General features: G+C 33.8%; 1 protein-coding gene across 5 annotated transcripts in view; it reads left to right on the top strand.

Annotated features, from left to right (window-relative positions):
• The window catches only part of Epha5 (EPH receptor A5), a 293,039-nt gene that overhangs the window by 17,041 nt on the left and 255,105 nt on the right, over positions 1 to 20,893 (top strand). For all 5 annotated transcript variants that reach the window (XM_042678116.1, XM_042678115.1, XM_042678119.1 and 2 more), the window contains one exon: positions 15,036 to 15,100. In XM_042678116.1, coding sequence (XP_042534050.1) covers positions 15,036 to 15,100 — 65 coding nt within the window. Of the gene's footprint in view, positions 1 to 15,035; positions 15,101 to 20,893 lie in introns of those variants that run through there.

Genomic DNA, 20,893 nt, shown 5'->3' with positions numbered 1-20,893 from the left:
CAACTTATGTTTATATATACCTAGCCAGAACTATGTAAAAAGATGACAAAATTCAATGGTCGCTAAGACCAGTGGATCTTTGCTATAAGCAAAGATCATAGAATTATATGATTGTGATTGATTTTTAAAAATCAGTCATGATACATTATCCAACACAATGCAGTTTGTTATACACAAGCACCAGTGAGATTCTGATACAAGAATGTATAGATAATAGACATAAATTTGTGCTGGCCATAGTATCAGAATGATGGAAATATTGTTTCATTTTATTTGACCTTATTTCTTCGTCTTCCTTTCCTTTATAACCTTGGTAAATGGCAAATAGCAAACCATGTTTATTTTTTTGAGTAAAATTAATTTGACAGTACCAGATTAGCTAGACAAAAATGATTATTATTTCATTGATTTTATGCCTCCTTGAAATTAATAAGTCATTGCATTTTAATAAATGGCTTAAGTCCTTTAAGGATACAGGTGGACCTGTTGCAGCATTGAGAAGTACAAGTTGTCATGTTGAAAATGAGCTTTACAACATTGGTGCGGGGGGGGGGGGGGGGGGGTGCGGGGGGGGGGGGGAGGGGGAAGGATTGGGTGGGGGGGAGGCTGGGAAGGGATGTGAAGGGTAAACAAAGGAGGAGGCTGCAATGCTTGATAAGAAATGTACACATTATCCTGCCCATGTAATTATAACCCCTCTGTATAGTACGTTCACAAAAAAATAAAATTATATTAAAAAAAGAAGCTATCATAAATGTTGGTAGCTATTTTAAGATGTAATTGGATATGAGAATGAAAATATGAAAATGCTCATGTTCTAAAACCTGAAATTAGTTGATATAACATTTACTGTGCTTTGTTAGTATTTCTTCCTGTGTTTTTTATATCTTGATTAGTTTTCAAGACAAATATTATCCCCAAATTGTCCTGTGGTATCTTCCTTTTCTTTCCTAAATAACAAAGAATCATTATGTAGGTCTGACATTGTATAGGGCTGAATTAAATTTTAACGAAGTTGCAAGACTAACATGAAAATAATGATTCAAGTTGTCAGCAAAACTTGGGTCACCTCTCATTTTATATAAAGTACTACTGAATTACTCAGTTATTTGCTTATTTGTGGAAAATGTCATCACCTTAAAAATATACACTGTGACTTTCTGGAAGTTTCTGCCTATTTTAGCATATATTCAGATCTTATCATCATTTACTCTCCCTTCCAGGCTGGAAAGCTAATGATGATTCAGATTATAGTGAAGTTTGATGTATCCATCAAGCATTAGGGCTAATAAGGGTCTGGAGAAAAGAATTCATTCAAAACAAATAATTGCCTTGATATACATTTTCAATTCTATTCTAATAGTTGGTTTTAATGTGCTTTTCGACTTTTAAGCATCAGGAATATTTGGTCAAATGTACGCTCTATTTACTGGCTCCATTCATGTGCTTAAAGCATAATTGTTAGGAAAATTTGTAAAAAAAAAAAAATAAGGAAAGAGGGTCCATCATTACTTTGTTGCTTACCCTTTGTTTTCTACAACTTAATTGTTGAAAATATAATGCTGAACTCTTATTCCCTCAGGGAAAAATCTAATGTCTATTCTGCTTAGATTACAAATTTTTTATCTTACTGACATAGAGTAAGAACACAGAAGCTGGCTTACTGTAGCCTATGATCCACAATTCACTAGTTTAGGAAAACTCACTGAACTAGAACCTACAAATTTCAGAAGAGTGAACCTCTGTATTCAGCAAGCCAACTTTGGACCAGTGTGACACAGTAGTAAGAGAAAGTGATAAGTAGTTGGAAAGACTTGGGTTTAGAATCTAGCTATATGTTTATTAGTACTGGGACTTGGAACCATTGGCCCATTTAACCCTGCTCAGTTTCCTTTGTTCAAGTTCAATTTCTATATGAGGTACATAACACACAAGAGACTCATTGTTAGAATTAAATAATATGATGAGACATACAATTTTATTAGTGTCAGTCACTGATTTTAGAGATAGAAGAATTAGGGCTTTCAAAATAAAATCATGCCAGGAGCTAGTGGCTAACACCTGTAGTCACAGTTTAACAGGAGGCCCAGATCTGAAGATCACAGTTTGAAACCAACCCAGGCAGAAACGTCCATGAGATTCTTTTCTCCAATAAGCTATTCAGAAAAATCAGGAAGTAGTAATGTGGCACAAATGTTAGAGACCTAGTCTTGAGCAAAAGAAGCTCAGGGACAGTGCCAAGGCCATGAGTTCAAGCCCCAGCACCAGTAAACAAACAAACAAAAATAATATAATATCATCCTTTATTGTCATATGGCAGCAAAGCCAAAGCCACAGGGTTCACAAATATTCTCTGTGCAATGGAGAAGCTAATTGTGAATTAACACATTTATCTAAAGTTATGAATCTTTCTAATGTTTTTTTTTTTAGAAAGAGATCACTTCATATAATAGCTGTATACATGGTAGTGTAGGTCTAGCAGGCAATAAGTGAGTATATCCTGTAATATGATGATTGTTGAAGCCTCTTATGCTTACATAGTGTTGACTTTCTCTTAAAAACAAGCTGGGAACTGATGGATCAAAGCTGTAATCCTAGCTACTAAGAAGGTTGAGATCTGAACACAGAGGTTGGAAGCCAGTCCACATGGGAAATGTCCATGAGACTTTTATTTCCAATTAACCACCAAAAACCTGGAAGCGGAGATGTGGAGCTCAAAATGGGAGAGTGCTAGTCTTGAGCAAAAGAGTTCAGGGACAGAGCCCAGTCCTTGAGCTCATGCCCAAAACTGACAAAAAAAATTTAAAAAAATTAAAAAGAGGAAAACATGAAAGATTTCACAAATGCAATTACAGCCTTGGACTTATTAGCCACTCTGAACCATACTGTATTGTTCTTTTCATGTTACTTGTTTGGGATTGGTCACTAGGCTTTCTTTAGCTGTCAGTGGATACTATATTAGCTTTGCTTAGATCTTTTTGATAGATTGACAGTAGATATTACTCTTAATTTCTTTTTGCCAGCTCCTTGATTTTAGACTTAAGTGCATTGCCACCTAATATATATATATATATATATATGTCTAATATATATATATGTCTATATATATTAATATCTTGTTTACTGATTGGTTGATTTGTTTGTTCACTTGGCACTCTACCACTTGAGGCACATACCAGGTCTTGTTTTTTGCCAGTTATTTTGGAGATGGAGTTTCATGGGCTTTCCTGGCTGTCTGGTTTTGAACCAAGATCTATATCTCAGCCAGGGCAATTCAAAATCTTGAATACAACTTTTTCATTGATTCTTTTATTATCAAAGACACACGATATTTTACTGCTTAACTTTTTTTTAAATTTTTTTTTTTTTTTTGTTAAGTCATGGGGCTTCAATTCTGGGCCTGGGCACTTCCCCTGTGCTCTTCAGCTCAAGTTGAGCACTCTACCAATTGAGCCACAGCACCACTTCCGGTTTTCTGGTGGTTTACTGGAGATAAGAGTCTCATGGACTTTCCTGCCCGGGCTGGCTTTTAACTGTGAACCTCAGATCTCAGCCTCCTTAGTAGCTAGGATTACAAGTGTGAATGTTTTGATTGGTCATGGGGCTTGAACTCTGGGTTTGGGTGATGTCCTGCACCCTTCAGCTCAAGGTGAGCGCTCTACTGCTTGAGCCACAGCACCACTTCTGGTTTTTTTCTAGTGGTTTATTGGAAATAAAAGCCTCACGGATTTTCCTGCCCCGGCTGGCTTTGAACCACGATCCTCAGATCTCAGCCTCCTGAGTAGCTAGGATTATAGGCTTGAGCCACTGGCAGCTGGCTTTGTTTTGTTTTGTTTTTTCTTTTTTAATTAGGACACTTTAGCTGTACAAGGGCTGTTTATTGCGCTATTTCCAAACATACCCGCAATGCATACTGATAAAACACACCTCTACTGCTCTACCTTATCTCCTTCCCCCTTCTCTAACAGATATTAATGTTCTATTTTTGTACTTACAAATAACCTACTTGGACCATATTCATCTCATATTCATTCTCTCCATTATCTCTGGATACAAAACATCTCAAATATAGCTATAGTTTCCTGTCATTCTTTATGTATATGTGTGTCAGAGTGAGTGTATTAAAAATAGTGTCACCATGGCATTTCATAGATATATTTATTATATTTTGCTCAGAACGACCCTCTCCATTGTCTCTTCCTTTGTCCCCATAAGATTCCTTCTGTCATTTTCATACATGGTGGCAGTATGTTTCAAAATGTTACATTCTCCCTCTTGTCTTTCTGTCACCTCTCATAATCCTAGAAAAATCTCATAATGAGAGTAAATACATAAATATATATATATATGTGGATATATATGAGCATATATAGAATATATACACATGTATGCATATGGGTGCATATATCTACATGAATATATTCTTTTCAAGCTAGATATCACATATAAATGTAAGCAAATAATATTTAGTTTTCTGTGATTTGTATATCTTACCTATTATGATGCTCTCTAGGTCCATCTATCTTTCTGCAAATCTTTATGGCTGTGTACTATCTGTAGTCTATATGAGCTATAACTTTATCGATTTACTTGTTGAGCATCTTAGCCCATTCCATAATTTATTGTGAAAAAGCTCTATAGTATATCAGTATAAGTTTACCTTTCTTATATATAGATTTATACTTTTTTGGATATGTGGCCAATAGTGGTGTGGTAGAATCATAAGGGTGATCTATTTTATTTTTACAATGAAACACTATGCTGATTGCCATAGTACTTGCCTTATTTTACCTTTACATCAAATGTGTATGAGAGTTCTGTTTTTCTTTGCAATTGTAACCAGCATTTATGTATTTTTTTTATAATTGTCATTCCGACTAGAGTAAGATTTAATTTTAGTTGGTTCTGATTTGTTTTTTGTTTTATGGTTAAGGATGTTGAACATTTCTTCATGTACCTATTAGCTAATTTTATTATTTCTCTTGAGAACTAAATTTCAAATTCACTTGACCATTTACTTATTGAAATATTTGTTTTTTTCCATTCAGTTTTGAACTGTTTGTATATTCTGCATATTAATACTTTGTTGAACAGGTGGTGAAAATATTCTCCCATTGTGTATAGTGCCTCTCATTTCAGGTAATTATTTCTTTTGCTATGTAATATGTGATTAAACAAATTTGGTTTAGTCTTCTTTGTCCGTTGTTGTTCTTGGTTTCTGGGCAATTGGAATCTTTTCAGGAAATAATTACTTCTGTCAATAACTTCCAATTTTCCCTATGTCTTCCTGTAATAGATTTCATGTTTCAGGTTTAGTTCTTTGATCCCCTTATAATTAAGTTTGTACAAACCAAGTGATAGGGGTCAAGTTTCAGCATCCTAAAAGTAAATAGACCCTTCTGTTAGCACCATTTGTGGAATAGGTGATCTTGGTTCAATTGTGAAAGTTTGGTTCCTTTGTTGAAACACATGGCTGAAGCTTCTTTTTAAAAAAATATTGTAAAGGTTATGTACAATGCAGTTATAGTTACATAAGTAAGGTAATAAGCACATTTCTTGTTGAACGGTGTCACCCCTCTTTCTTCTGAAGCAACTTTTTTCTTTTTCTTTTCTAATTCTTGATTCTTCTCTGTCTTATAGCCTTTTGAGTCATACTGGTTTTTTTTACTATGTCTCCATTACATAATTTGAAGTCCACTATGTTGATATTTCCAGTGTTGTTCTTGTTGCTCAGGATTAATTTTGCTTTTCAGGGGTTTTGTATTTCCATAAAAAATAGAATTGGTTTTTTCTGCTTCTGTAAAAAATAATATAGGGAGCTTGAGGGGAATCACATTGAATTGGTAGATTGCTTTTAGTAGCATAAGCTATTTTCACAAAATTGTTTCTGACAATACATGAATATGGGAGTTCTTTGCAGATTCTGGTATGATGATAACGCCCGAGCTGCTCCTTTGGCTCGAGTTTGTCTTTGTTATTTGATGCCTTTAATGATTCCAAAGAAATTTGGATGTATTTCTGGGAAGAATGACATTGAGGTTTTGGTAGATATTACATTGAGTTTAAAGGTTGCTTTAGAAAGTATGGCCATTTTCAAGGTATTAATTTTGTCAATCCTGAATGGGAGAGGTCATTTCATGTTCTGATTTTTTAAAAATTCTTTGTTACGATGAAAAATATTGTGGAACAAAAAGAGCAAAAATAAAGAAAAATATGTGGGAACAAAGGCACTAATTGTTATTGGCATTCAACAATGAAATATAGGATAAGACAATTAAACTAGATTGATACATAAAAAAATCTATTTTAAAGGCAGATACCGGTTGCTCACGCCTGTAATCCTAGCTACTCAAGAGGCTGAGATCTGAGGATTGCGGTTCAAAGCCAGCCCAGTAAGGAAAGTCTGTGACTCTTTTCTCCAATAAACCACTAGAAAACTGGAAGTGGCACCTAAGCTCAAATGGTAGAGTGCTAACCTTGAGCTGAGGCACTCAGGGATAGAGCCCAGGCCTGGAGTTCAAGCCTTATGACTGACAAGAAAAGAAAGAAAAAAAAGAAGAAAAAAATATATTTTAGAATTTCAAAGACAGGTAACTCGAGAGTTCAAGTGACTCTGTTGTGAATGGAATTGTAGTTCTTTTTTTAAAAATTTTTTATTTTGGCATTGTAGTTCTTTGAACACAGTTTTGGGATTTTTCAGAGTATCAAGTCATAATGGAAGAAAAACAGACTTGAATGCCTTTCATCTATGACTATATTGGAGTTGTGCTAGTTTGGATGTCATCTTCGGCAAGTGTATTCACGTAATAAGCCAACAAAAATCAGGGTTTCCAATATATAAACAAACCCTAAAGAAAGGCAAATTTTGAGTTTAGAAGTATTAGCAGTTCTGTGATTCTCATTTCCTGTTCATTTTGTTGACCTCAATGAGTAGACTTTTCTTTTCCTGAACCTCCTTGCTTTCTCTAGAGGATTATAATATTTCCAGGGGATGTATCCATACCCAGTCATTTCCAAGTTGTCAGAAGTTTTCCTTTAACAGTAATATTTTTTATTATTAAGTCTCTTCCCTTGCAGAAACTCTTCAAAGCTCATTGGAAAGAACTGAATTGTAATACTGAGACTATTAATAACAGGAACCAAAATAAGTTCATTGGTTCCAAAATGTGAAAACAAAAGAGTGAAAAAGCTAGAATGAAACTAGGGAAGAAGAATATTTTTAAATATATGTTTCGACATCTAAACTCTGCACATGAAAGACTATGTCATTTGCTATTCTATGTCATTGATTAATATGATGATCTAATTATGACTGAATAATATACTTCATGTTGTATCCATTAAAAAAGTAATGTGTAATTATAAGATTTTTGAAATAGGAGAATGATAGTCTTTCTATATCTACTATTTTGAAGAAATTTTCAGATATTATGTGTTTTTACTGAGAAACAAGTTAGGGATGAAAATCTCATTCTCAACACTCTAACAATTGAATGAAGACCCAAATGGGGCTTATATAGATAGTTTATAGAGGCTTACTTAAGAATGATAAGAATGTGAGTGAATAGGTTCACATGGCACTCAATGATTTGTATTATGAAGAAAACATAAACATCACTCACCAGAAAGTAACACCAATTGTAGTCCAATATATTTTAATTAAAATACTTACAAGATATTTTATGGCTAATGTATGAGAACAAATTATTTTTTTTCAGAAAAGTTGACATTTGAGGCCAATGTTAATTTAAAATGGAACTATTCTTTGTGTAATTTTCCCTAGATAGTTTTTTTGCAACCATAGTTTACATAGAAAGAAAGAGAAGCCATCTATACTAAGGTTTTATTCATGGCTTTGGGATAGCCAGGGAAATATGGGGCTGTCATAGAGTGATGTGTGTGTAGGTCTTATATGCAAAACTAGGCTACACGAAACATCAGGTGTGGCTCATAGCTGGTCCTGAGATCTCAGTTACTATTTTTTGCTTACATCTTACTTGGCGTCTCTTCTGTGGCTTTGAATTGGATTGTAACCCACCAGTATTCTTGGGTGAACAATGATAAGATTGTTGATTTGATTATATGAGAGAATATATACAAATTTCCTTATAAAATACCTGTAATAGTGAAAATTCAATGAATTTTTTCCCCTTATTTTTATTTGCATATGTGCTATAGTAGAATTTGTAGCAGAAATAAATGTTCTCCCATTCATTTAGCTGGTTATGGGTTGTTTTCTTCAAGTCAAGCCAAGAGACCCAAAAATCTATGTAATGCCTCTGAACTTACAATAGAACTTCTAAACCAGATTTATAAATTGGTTTTTGCAATGAGAAATGTGTCCTTTTCCTCTTTCAACCATTTTGTTAATTGTTCTTTGTTGCCTGAAGCAGTTGTTGAATTTTTAAATTTATCCTAGAGGCACAAAAGAATCATATAGGTGCTGAATGGAATTAAAGATAAAGACTATGAATTTGAGCTTTTACAGATTAAATGTGTGTTGTAATTGAATCCAATATCTTCTCTGATATTGTTAAGTGGAAATCTGCAGAAAGCATTTATCAGAAGTCTTCTGTAATCTGGATGCTGGTGGAACACACTTACAATGCTACTTCCTTAGAGGATGAGATATGGAGGATGGTGGTTCAGCCAGTCTCAGAAGAAAAGTCCCAAAGATTCCATCTTCAAAGTAGGCAACTGCTCTGGAGGCATGGCTCAAGTTGTATGATACCCACTTCACAAACAAGCAGAGCAAGTCACAAAAAGCCAAAAATCTATTGTACAAGATAGGGCTTTGATTCTATGCCTTCAGAAAAAAATGATGTTCAGTCTGTCTGCTATTACTCAAAGATATTCTCCTCCTAACTATGGTGGAAGTCTATGTGCCACAGTAATAGTGTTCACTAATGTGAAGATCCTGGTGGAAACAAGAACAGTGCAGGTGTAAGAATATGTCTTGTAATATCTACTGCTCCTTCATATTCTCCGCACCTTATCCACCTACTGTAATTGGCAGTAAGTCAATTAAATGCCTTTACTCTGTCTTTTCATTCTTCACGGTCTGAAAACACATTCACTCCAATGTCTTTCTCTCTCCTGGGAAATCCATTATATTGTCCTGATCTTAGTGATTAAGGTTAGCAAGATGTTCAGGAAAAAGCAGAATAGTTAGAATGACATGACACAAGTCTGGTGTTTGGAATTGTGGATATAGTGTATTTATTTAAAATATTAACTACAATTAATCTTTTATTGTTAGAATTCATAACAATGTGTTCTTAGTTGTTCTCTTATGCCTAGTATATCTTAATCAGTTTGTTTACTTCCTTTGAAACTGATTAACAAATAAGAGTAATCTTTTGCCTTTTTTCACAGTAAATTCTTTAAACACATTTCTTGTTCAAGAAGGCATTGAAATGATCAGTGCATAGTAATACAATTAAAGCATATTTATGATTATTTAGAATTAGCTGCAGTTAAAGTCTATTATTTATTTGTCTAACAGTTATGTGACGTTTACTTATTGAAAGGTCCTCTGTTAGTGAGTTATTTTCCGTGTATATTAACTTTAGGAATTTGCAATAGATTACATACTCATTGACCCCTGTGGAGTTATTTCTTCTGGAGAAACAGTCTTCTTAATTAGTGATTAGAATGCCAATCTATTTGCCCATCTTTATCATAATTATATGGTTGATAGCCAGGGACATACGACCTTGAAGGCTGTCTCTCAGTATAATCATGTGGCTCCAGCTTAAAATATCAATAATAGAATAAAAACATTTCCCACAAAATTTCAGATATCTAATTAATGTCTTCTAGATAACTGTGGTATCAAACATTTCCTCTAATTATATTCATTAGTGGCTTCTCTTGGACAAGTTTTAATTAAGTTGTACAATGAAGATCAATACTCATTGTATATGCATTGCAATTTACAACAAGCATATATACTGTTCAGAACAATTTAATTACTGTAATTGTAGCACAGAAGGCTCTTAGTGATTGTGCTCTATTACTGCCATTCTCTCCTTTTTAAACAAATTTGGTAATAAAACTGGGAAATGAACTTCTGAAAAATTCACATTTATATGGACCCTGTGTATTCTTTTTTTCCTTTTACAAAGCTACTCTTTTGTATTTTTTCATTAATAACTTTGAAGAAATAATGCCATCATGAATACTGAGAAATTATTAAAACATAAATGTGAACATCTATTAATATTTAGTAATAATTACACTCATTTTGTGAACAATAATTTAGGGAAAATATGTGGTTAGAAGTCTCTGCTTTTCTCTCCAATCCAAGATGATTTTATTATTTTTATTTCCTGAAATGAATGTATTATTTTCTTCTACAAGGATCACTTCCAAATATATGCATTCCTATTAAAAAGACAGTAGTAATGATGTGCCACACAAAGAAACGTGAAAATTCAGACATTCAGGTACATTTATTGGTTTATGCATCGACAGGGTTCTTCATTTTTGGCACTAATTACTTCTTAAACACCTTTTATTTTGTGCATTGCAGAATGCTTAGTCTACAGTTTGGCTTTTCTTTCCCCCACTAATTATTAGTTGAAAATATCTCCCTTACTCTCCTTCCAAGACTTTTTACAATAAAGAACATTGCCAGGTTCTATCAAATGTCCTTGTTGAAACCCACTGGTGTTGAAACCCACTGGCAATTTCAGTCTGCCCACTGACTAGATAATTGTTTTTCCAAAAGTTACTTAGATGTTAATACTCTGAGTAGGTTCATGAGAATGAGTAACTTGGGGTATTCTTTAAAGACAATGATAAAGTTAATGGTTTAGAGCTAAAATTTGGGTGCTAATAAAATATTTAGGAGTAAGTACTCAGTTGACCTTAGAGAAGGGAGAATCACTGATGACTTCCTAAATATGGTAGCTCCTGAAAAACAGGCTTGTGAAGAGGAGAAATTCAGAAAGGAAGAAAGCTGCTTATGGACACATAAGCCCTGGGAAACAGAACAATTTTACTTTCCTTGTTTTTGTTCTTGTTGTTTTAGATAAGTAGAAGAAAGATTTTCAGATATTTTAAATTTATAACTAGGTGCTGTTGTCTCATGCCTGGCATTGTAGCTACTTAGGAGGCTGAGACCTGAGGACGGCAGTTCCAAGCCAGCCTGGGCAAGAAAGTCCCAGAAACTTTTATCTCCAATTGACTACCCCCAAACAGAAACTGTAGCTGTGGCTCAAAATGGTAGAATACTAGCCTTGAGCAAAACAGCTAAAGAACAGCTCTAAGGCCTTGAATTCAAACCTTATTAGCGAAGTGTGTGTGTGTGTGTGTGTGTGTGTGGGCATGTGCATGTGTGTAAACTTTTAGTATATCTTTTGAGACATTGGAGAACTTGTTTCAAGTCTAAACATTTATTCTGCTTTGAAAGGACAAAATTATAATTTAGTAATCTGAAAATAATTTGAATGATTAATTTTACTCTTTACTGCAAATTCAGGAATGGCATATGTACATATTTTCTTTGCACGGTGAACTTACTGAAATCTTAGGATGGAAATGAATTTGAGCAATAGTGGGAAATTACATATAATTTCTATAAACTTCTTCATCTATCCTAGCGAAGCATGTTGACTCCCATGTAAGTGAAATTTTATAGATTATTATTACATCTATTTTTATACTTTGTAATATAATTCAATATTAAAGCCTTCTAGTAATGATACTAATAGCTAAGCCAATATTTTGAGGTCATCTATTTAATTCCATCTGTTGTGAGGGAAAACTTAAATTAAGGCTTATTAAAGGGAAGACAACCATATTTTGAAAAGAGATTTCGAATTCTATTGGTAAAAGTGAATACTTCAAATCAACATATTAAGAGGCCAACAAGGAATGCTGTTTTTCCTGGCAGGCTCTTTACAAATTTCCCTAAAATTTTAATGTGCATCAGTTTGCTACTTCAGGATTTAGTTCTATTTGTTTGCTGTCTCAGTAACACCCTTAGTTTGCTAATTTGTTCTACTTCATCTCATCTACAGAGATATTGCTACTCAATATCAAAGATTCATCTCATGAATCATTAAACTGAATAAACATAACAATTTAAGTTTGCACTCCCTTGCTATTTAGTCTTGTCTAGACAGAGCCCTCCTGCCCCAGAAATACTAAAAGGAGGACAAGGACATTTATATTTAATGTAGCCTTATCCCCATGGAAACTAGAAAAGCTAACAATAGAGTTAAAAACCTAAGTGTAAATCTGACTGAAAATCAGAAGGAATGGCATTACTGGAAATCCAGATTTCCATAATAAGTGGGTTAAAACAGTTTTAGGCATTTCGCTTTTATTGTTGTTTTAAATAGTAGTTTCTAATTCTATTAATTTTATTTGTGTATTTATGTATTTATTTTGTCAGTCGTGGGGCCTGAACTCTAGGCCTGGGCTCTGTCCCTCAGCTCTTCAGCTCAAGGCTAGCGCTCTACCACTTGAGCCACGGGCCACCTCTGGCCTTTTCTGCTTATCTGGTACTGAGGAATCAAACCCAGGGCCTCATGCATACAAGGCAAGCACTCTACCACTGAGACACCTTCCCAGCCCCTCTGATTAATTGTTGAACAGTTCCGCAAATGATTTTATTACTCCATAAAGCCAATATGATGTGAGTAGCCCAGAAAGTCATAGAAACATTATAGGGCACGCATTTTTTATACATAGTGGTAAAAAAGAGTACAACAACATCAAGTATATGTGATAATTAGCATACATCTGTATTTGCTTCACATTTATTTATTTTTTGTTTTGTTTTGTTTTTGGGTCCGGTCGTGGGCCTGAACTCTGGGCCTGGACGCTATCCCTCAGCTCTTCAGCTCAAGGCTAGTGCTCTACCACTTGAGCCACAGCGCCACTTCCGGCTTTTTTTCCTTTTTGCTTATGTGGTGCTGGGGAATCGAACCCAGGGCCTCAGGCACGCAAGGCAAGCGCTCTACCACTGAGCCATCTTCCCAGCCCTTCACATTTATTTTTATGTTGCTAATATTACAGATTTCTATCTTAGTTAATAAAATGCATTTGCAAATGTATCTTTTTCTCATTTTATACCATTATGAAATAAAATGAAGGATAATAAAAGTTATATGTACCTATATTTTATAAACTATATGAAATTCTAGTTTTAGTGATGATCATGACTTTTTCAATCTTAGTCATTTTATACTTATGTTATTCTCCAAAGTGTGACAGCATAGTTCCCAGCCTATCAACTGTTATTACAATTGCAGATAGAGTTTTTCTCTTAAATTTAATTGCATTTCAAATAAATGCTCTTGCAGTTTATAGAGCTTTTGTCCCTCTCACTAGGAATAGGTATATGGCTCCTTCTTATAGGTATATGCCATGCTTATTTAAAGTGGGTCAGGGGTCCAGAAACATCTATGTGGGATAGAAACAAAAGTTTCTAAAGATAAGATTCAGTTATCCAACACATCTATTACCTAAAGCACACCAGTAGATTGTACCCGTTAATTTATTTTGATTTTTGCAGGAGTGTGTGTAAGCACAGGGTGTGTGTGTGTGTGTGTGTGTGTGTGTGTGTGTGTGTGTGTGTGTGTGTGTGTGTGTGTGTGTGTGTATACTCCTTTTAGTTTTCTTTTATGGTGATGATGTTCATCTCTATCCTAGACATTGCCAAGGTCTAAGGATTTTAAAATATAATGTAATTGACAATTCATTCTGGTCATGTCTTGGGAAAATTCAGTGGACTATATTAATTATAACAACAAACCCCCAGTAAATTACCATATCTTTGTCTTGGTTACGAATTTGTAGATTTATTTTTTAATTAAATTTACAATTTGTATTACAGATTTTGGTTAACATCATAAAAAGTTCACAAGCTTGGGAATAGTTTATTGCTGTTCAATGTAAATTATTTGTTAATTGCTTCATAACAGCTTTCTTGAAGAAAATAAAATGTTTAGCTACAATTTTATAGGTGTAGCTTAATCCCAAAATCCAGTTTCTTTACACAAAGCTGTGCAGGCTTTTTATTGACTTACCTGTCTGTCTGTCTATCTATCTATCTATCTATCTATCTATCGATCGATCGATCGATCGATCGATCGATCGATCTATCTATCTATCTATCTATCTATCTATCTATCTATATCGATCCAATCATCTATGCTTTATTTCTTTCTTAGGGTGTACTAGTATAGGAGTTTGAACTTAAAATCTCGTATGCACTTTTGCTCAGGACTCACATTCTAGTATTTGAGCTGCACATCTAGTTCCAGATTTTAGCTTGTTAACTAGAAACAAAACTTTCTTATATTTGTCTTCCCTGTCTAGCAGTGAAAGATCGATCTAAGTCTCCTGAGTAGCTGGACTATAGATGAGAAACACTAGTGCCTAACTAGTGTTAAGTCTTTTTTTCTTTTTTCTCTTCCTTATTATGTGTCTCTTTTTTTCCCCACTTGTTTTCTTTTTATTTATTTATTTATTTTTGTGCTAGTTGTGGGGTTTGAACTCAGGGCATGTACACTGCCTCTGCGCTTTTCTCTCAAGGCTAGCACTCTATCATGTGAGCCACAGCTACATTTTTGGTGATTAATGGGAGAAAAGAGTCCCAGGGACTTTCAAACATGAGATAACTTTCAACCTGATTTCTCATATCTCAGCCTCCTAAGTAGCTAGGATTACAGGCACAAGCTACCTGAATTTGGCTTGCTTATGAATTTTTATTGTAAGTTATTCCAGTGTTTATTAAATATTGATTGCTTTTGCTGGTGATGTGGCTCAGTCAGTAATGTCTGTCTAGCCTAAGTCAAACACTGAATTCAAATCTGAACACCATCTAATAATAATAATAGTAACAATAATAATTTGTCATCTTTCACCACAGTTATGGTTTCTATAAATTACAGCTTTTATATTTTAATTATAGGAACAGGCTAATATGATTTTTGTAAAAAGTATGCACTTTTAGTAACACTATTTATATAGGGAAACATTGTTATGCCTTTTAACCAGTTGTATGTTTTCTCTTTCAGTGAATTTACTGGATTCACGCACTGTCATGGGGGACCTGGGATGGATTGCTTTCCCAAAAAATGGGGTAAGTTCCTGTTCAGTTTACCCTAAGACATGACCTTCATGCATAGCAGCATATAGTATGTCCATGGAATTGGATATTCTCTGAATACACTTATCAAATGCTGAGGGATAGTGTGTGAGGTGTGATAAAGGGCCTCAAGTTGACTGTGACAGGAAGAAGTCATCAATGTTTTTCCAGTGATTAAGTAATAAATATGTCTTCTTCCTCAATATTTCTCCTAAAAATATGTAAAGTTTCAGCATTTAGAAGACAATCATCAGCTTTCAGCATGAGTTCATACATAAAAGAAATATTTTGATTTGATGATACTTTAATGTTACAATTATGTTTCATTGAAAATAAAATTAATATCTGTAGCAAATACCTGTTCAAAGATGAGATCAATTCATTTTAAATTTATTTCTATATTTAATTCATTTTAATTAATTAGAAAAATGAAAAGAGTGAACCAGGAGCTGGGGGCTCACACCTATATTACTAGCTACTCAGGAGGCTGAGATCTGAGGATAGTGGTTCAAAACAAGCACAGGCAGGAAAGTCCGTGAGATGCTTATCTCCAATTAACCACCAGAAAACTGAAAGTGGCACTGTGGTTCAAGTGGTAGAGTGCTCACCTTGAACTGAAGAGCGCAGGGACAGTGCCCAGAACAGTGTTCAAGCCTCATGACTGGCAGAAAAAAGAAAAGGGAAATAAAGAAAAAGAAAAATGAGACCAATGGAAGAAAATAACTTAAGTTTCACTGCTATTAAATATTTCTCATATTTTAACTTCAAAGTTTATAATCAACTTTTAAATATTCTATTCCAGTTTTTGAAGATTTCTTCACTGAAAAATTTCAGAAAACATGTTTTTATTGAAAAATATTTGTAATTAACATATCTATCTATCTATCTATCTATCTATCTATCCATCTATCTTATTCATTCATAGGGTTTGAACTTTGCACCTGGGCCCAGAGTGCTATCACTCTACCACTTGAGCCACAATGCCACTTCCGGTATTCTGATAGTTACTTGCATCTCAGAGACTCATGGACATTCCTGCCTAGACTGGCTTCAAACCACGATCCTCAAATTTCAGCCTCCTGAGTAGCTAGGTTATAGGCACAAGCCATTGGTGCCCAGCTATAATTAACATTTTTTATGTAAAACATTTTATGTTTTATTCATATACATTGATAGTATATGGCACATATAAGACTATATATTTATGCATATACATAAATATATAATTTATTTGTATATGAATTTATCACATGACTTTTATGTAAAAAACAATCCAATGTAAGAGAGAAAAATTTTACTAGTAATGTTAATATTTTGATATATTTTGCTTTCCAAGCTAAAATTGTTCACACTCATTATAGGACCACCCTGACACCTAAGATAAATAATATTTTCAATCTGTGATTTTAAGAGCAATACTTAAATCTCTTGAATATTTAAAACTATGTTAAGCAAAGAAATGAATAAAGAATTGTGGCATACTGAGAACTGATGGTATTTATGGTGCTGAGAATGAGTACACAAAGACAACATGGTAGAACGTGAAAGGATTTCTAGTCCTGTCTTTCCATCCCCCCACCCCCATGCATCTTCAGTACATGGTTTTATGTAACCAAAATTTAGCCCTAAAAATGTACAGACATTACTTAGCATACTGTTGATAGATGGCAAATTAAAACAATTAAAGATAGGTAATTTAACCTAGACGATGCAGTTTGTAAAAGACTGAATCCAGCCCAGTTCTTGATTATTTGAACCACAGGTGAGTTAATCCAAATGATGAGGTCTTCAGCATCATGTTCTCAGTAAAGCTCCCCAGGTCCACTCACTACTGGAATCGGTGCTGGAAAGAAAATTTATCTCAAAGAAAGTTTTAAATGAGAACTTCATGGCATTTACTTTGCCCTTTGCTGCTGAAACATACATGTTGAATACATACATATTCAGCATATAGGAGCCCAAATGTTTACAACTTATGTCCTGAATATACACAATATATAATCATGTGTGCATATATGTATATGTCTATATTTGTGTATGTATATAGATGTAATTATCGATTTGAAGATACACAATTAATAGGAAGTACTAATTTCATTCCTAGCTATATTAATAGATCACTGTATGTAATTAGGAGGGAGGGAGCTCTCTGAATCTGTTTTCTAGTCTGTTAAATGGGAAGGATAGCTAATTGTATTGATCTATTACATAGTATTATTTCTAATAGAAACTGGAATAATATCCTTAATGAACCTTGGGATCTCTGACTACTTAAGAAATAGAAACAATGATGTCTGATTAAAAAGCTGATTTGTAAGTTAAGAATGTAGTCAGAAAGCAGTGTTTTGGTTGTTAAAACAAATAACCACTGGCTATTCAGTGAAGCTTGGGAAGTATCTAAGAGTTTTCATATTTTAACGCTCAATGTGGGAGTCAGTATTCTAATTTCACTTCAAATAAAATCAATAATGAGGAAGGAAATTTTTAGATTTTACCCTCAGAGACACTCTTTAATTGTAAAGAAGAACAAATCCAACCAAAAAAGCAAAACACAGAATGAGCTCAAGATGAATTGTTATAAAATATTAGTAGTTAATTTCAATTCTAAACTTCACTGCTTATTTGAACAAATACACTTTTTCTCCAGATCAACCTTTGTAAAAGATTCATGTTGAGATTCCCAAACATTTCAGCTTTAAATATTTAAGGAACTTTTCTAAATTTGTCAGTGATTCTATTAACTAGAGTTTCAGTACTGGGGATCAGAAAGAGATACTGAGATTCGTTGATTTTATGATAGACTTCATTGTTCTTATCTTTTGTTTATGTTTTCATCTCATGTTTAAAAATATTTTTAAACTTTATTAACATTCTGTTTAATTAAACATTACCATTTAATTTTTTTAATTTGTAGGACATATGTGCTTATAAACCATCACAACATTCTGGTAGCATTTTCATTGCTATTAAGCTACCATTATTACATTAATAAAATTACTATTGCTGCTACTAATTGGAGCTATTAATATGCCATATTTTGGTAAAATTAATAAACGTTAGATTTAGCAAACACATATGGATGCATTATTACTAAACCAGTTTTATACTGTGTTAAAATGCACAGTTGTATATTATGTAGATCTGAAGAATATATACCATTATTTTTCTACCATTAGAGGCTCATGCAGAATAATACCATAGCCTTAACATTCTCAATGATGTAACTATTAATCCTTTCTTCCACCCCTCCCTAATCCTAAATATTGGTTTTTACTCTGTAGAGTTTCTCATTCTCCACAATTTGTATGGTAGGAATCACATAGCATACAGCCTTTCCAGACTGTCATCCTTCACTTCAGCATTTTGTATTTAAGGTTGTTTCACTGTTTTAGAATTATACAACAAATTTATTTTTATTGTATTTTAAATGTACCAAAATTTTAGTTTGGGGCTAACTTTGTCTATGAATGTATCTTTTGTCTATGAAAATATCTTTATTGATCACCTTCACATTAAGTGTCACTTGTGGGGTTCCAATTACAGGTCTATATTTTAGAAAAAGACAAAAGCCCTAAAATGTAAATATGTTTCTCTAAAGGAAAATATTACTTCATGTAAATACAATTTCAGTTACAATAGTAAAACTATTTTCAACAGGTTACCACCTGATAGCAGTGTATTTATCTTAGTCTTCTGATAGAGTCATTTGTTCGAAAAACCATAGACCCATTAAACTCTTCCTGAAATGAATATTTTCTCAGTTAAGTATTTTCTTCATCATTTTTTTAACTTAACTAATCAGTCATCTGTTTATAGATTTACCCACTTAACTATAAACACACTGAAGATATATTTTATTTCCTTCTAGTTACCTTAGAGTTATTTTAGTCACTTTCTGGAACAGCTAATTCTGATTTATCTACATAGCAGAAGCATATGCTAAACATCATAGTTTCCTGGAAATTTTGAGCAATTATGTTCCAGGCTTATTCTTATGAGAATAAAACTAATGGTTGTAGATGTTTGTTTAGAATGAATTACACCCTTACATCTCAGAGATTCCACCCTTGCTCTTTTTTTCCATATGCTATTTTTAGAGGTAACCATAAGACACATCTGCCTCCTTTGCGTTGGTGCAACTATACTGTCCCTCTGGATCTTCTCTACTTCCTGGAGCCACAGTGGGATGTTTTTACACCCTCTCGGGCATCATTTCTGAATCTTATGGGAAGTTCTTATTTTATTTGTTCTATATGTATTTTTTCTTCCAGCCAGAAAAAGATAAAAAAACAACTACTTTCTTGAAATAATTTATGATGTTAATCTATGAGGACATTAGGGTCATTTGTAATCACTAATTCATTTCAGAACTTTACGGTATTGACTTTATTCATAATTGCACTAAAATAGAGGAAGAATGACTTGGTTTCTGCCTAGGAGAGAAAGAAAAATGTAACATTTATATAATAACATAATGGTTTCTTTTATTGTCACTTTGTCCTATGTACTAAAATTTTTTTGAGACAAAGTCTTAGTCACTTTCAAAATTGAAAATAGGGGCTGGGAAGGTGGCTTAGTGGTAGAGCGCTTGCCTTGCATGCCAGAGGCCCTGGGTTTGATTCCTTAGCACCACATAAACAAAAAGAAAAAAGTCGGAAGTGGTGCTGTGGGTCAAGTGGTAGAGCGCTAGCCTTGAGCTGAAGAGCTAAGGGACAGCGCCCAGGCCCAGAGTTCAGGCCCCATGACCAGACCCCCCCCCCAAAAAAAAAATTGAAAATAGATTACTCAACTGGACTATGCAAATACCCTTCATGCCTCATGCTTAATTAGAAAAGGTCTTAATCTGCTTTTTCTATTCTGGCACTTATATTCTGGGAACAAATTGTGTGTGTGTGTGTGTGTGTGTGTGTGTGTGTGTGTGTGTGTGTGTGTGTGTGTGTGTGTATACTGTTCATGTTCTCCAAATTAAAGACAGTGGGGAAATGAATTTGAGCACTGTTTATCTCTTCTGGTTTGGTTATGATCACCCAGATTTTTGCCAGAACCTTTTTTTTAGCTGTTTCCTACTGAAGGAGAATAAAATAACAACAAGCTAAGAGGCCCACACTAAGCATGGAGAAGCAATAAAGATTAAAGTAATGCTGAACTGGGTAAGAAAGAACTGATTAGTGGATGCAGAAAAGCTCTTTATTTGGACAATGATAGAAAAGAATTCTTAAGGGAATGGATATTATAATATATAATTCAAATGCCAATGTAATGAAGAACAGTGCTCACACTCATCCAAAGTAGCTTTGTGTTCATTATATTTGAAAATGAATACACTCCTTACCCATAAGGTAATTAAGATAAATAATTTAAAGGATTCAAGATAGTCATTAAGCATACACTGAAGTTTAAAAGATACGAAATTTTGCATTTAGATTTCCCACATGGAATCTTAGCAGTTATGAAAAAAGTTTGTTAAAATGTCCAGCTTTGCTTCTTCAAATGAAGCAAATGTGATGCCTGTTTTGTTTCATATCTGCACATACATAGTGTGAGTTATCAGTAGTCACAATATACTGAAAACAGGATTGATAATAACATAATATTTGCTAATACTAATGCATTTTATATATTATATACAATTCACACATTGGTGATCACTGGTTATATATTTGACATCAGTATAAAATAATGTAACTCTTTCGTGACCTCAAAATACATTTCTACATTACAGGAAAACTTAAAAGTATAAGCAGTTTTTCTATATCATCCTTTTGTTTATACATTTGCCTTAATCCA

The sequence above is a fragment of the Dipodomys spectabilis genome, unplaced genomic scaffold (assembly GCF_019054845.1).
Source record: "Dipodomys spectabilis isolate Male_0828 unplaced genomic scaffold, ASM1905484v1 ptg000043l, whole genome shotgun sequence".
Lineage (NCBI taxonomy): Eukaryota > Metazoa > Chordata > Mammalia > Rodentia > Heteromyidae > Dipodomys > Dipodomys spectabilis.
This window is presented reverse-complemented; position numbering and strand designations above follow the sequence as displayed.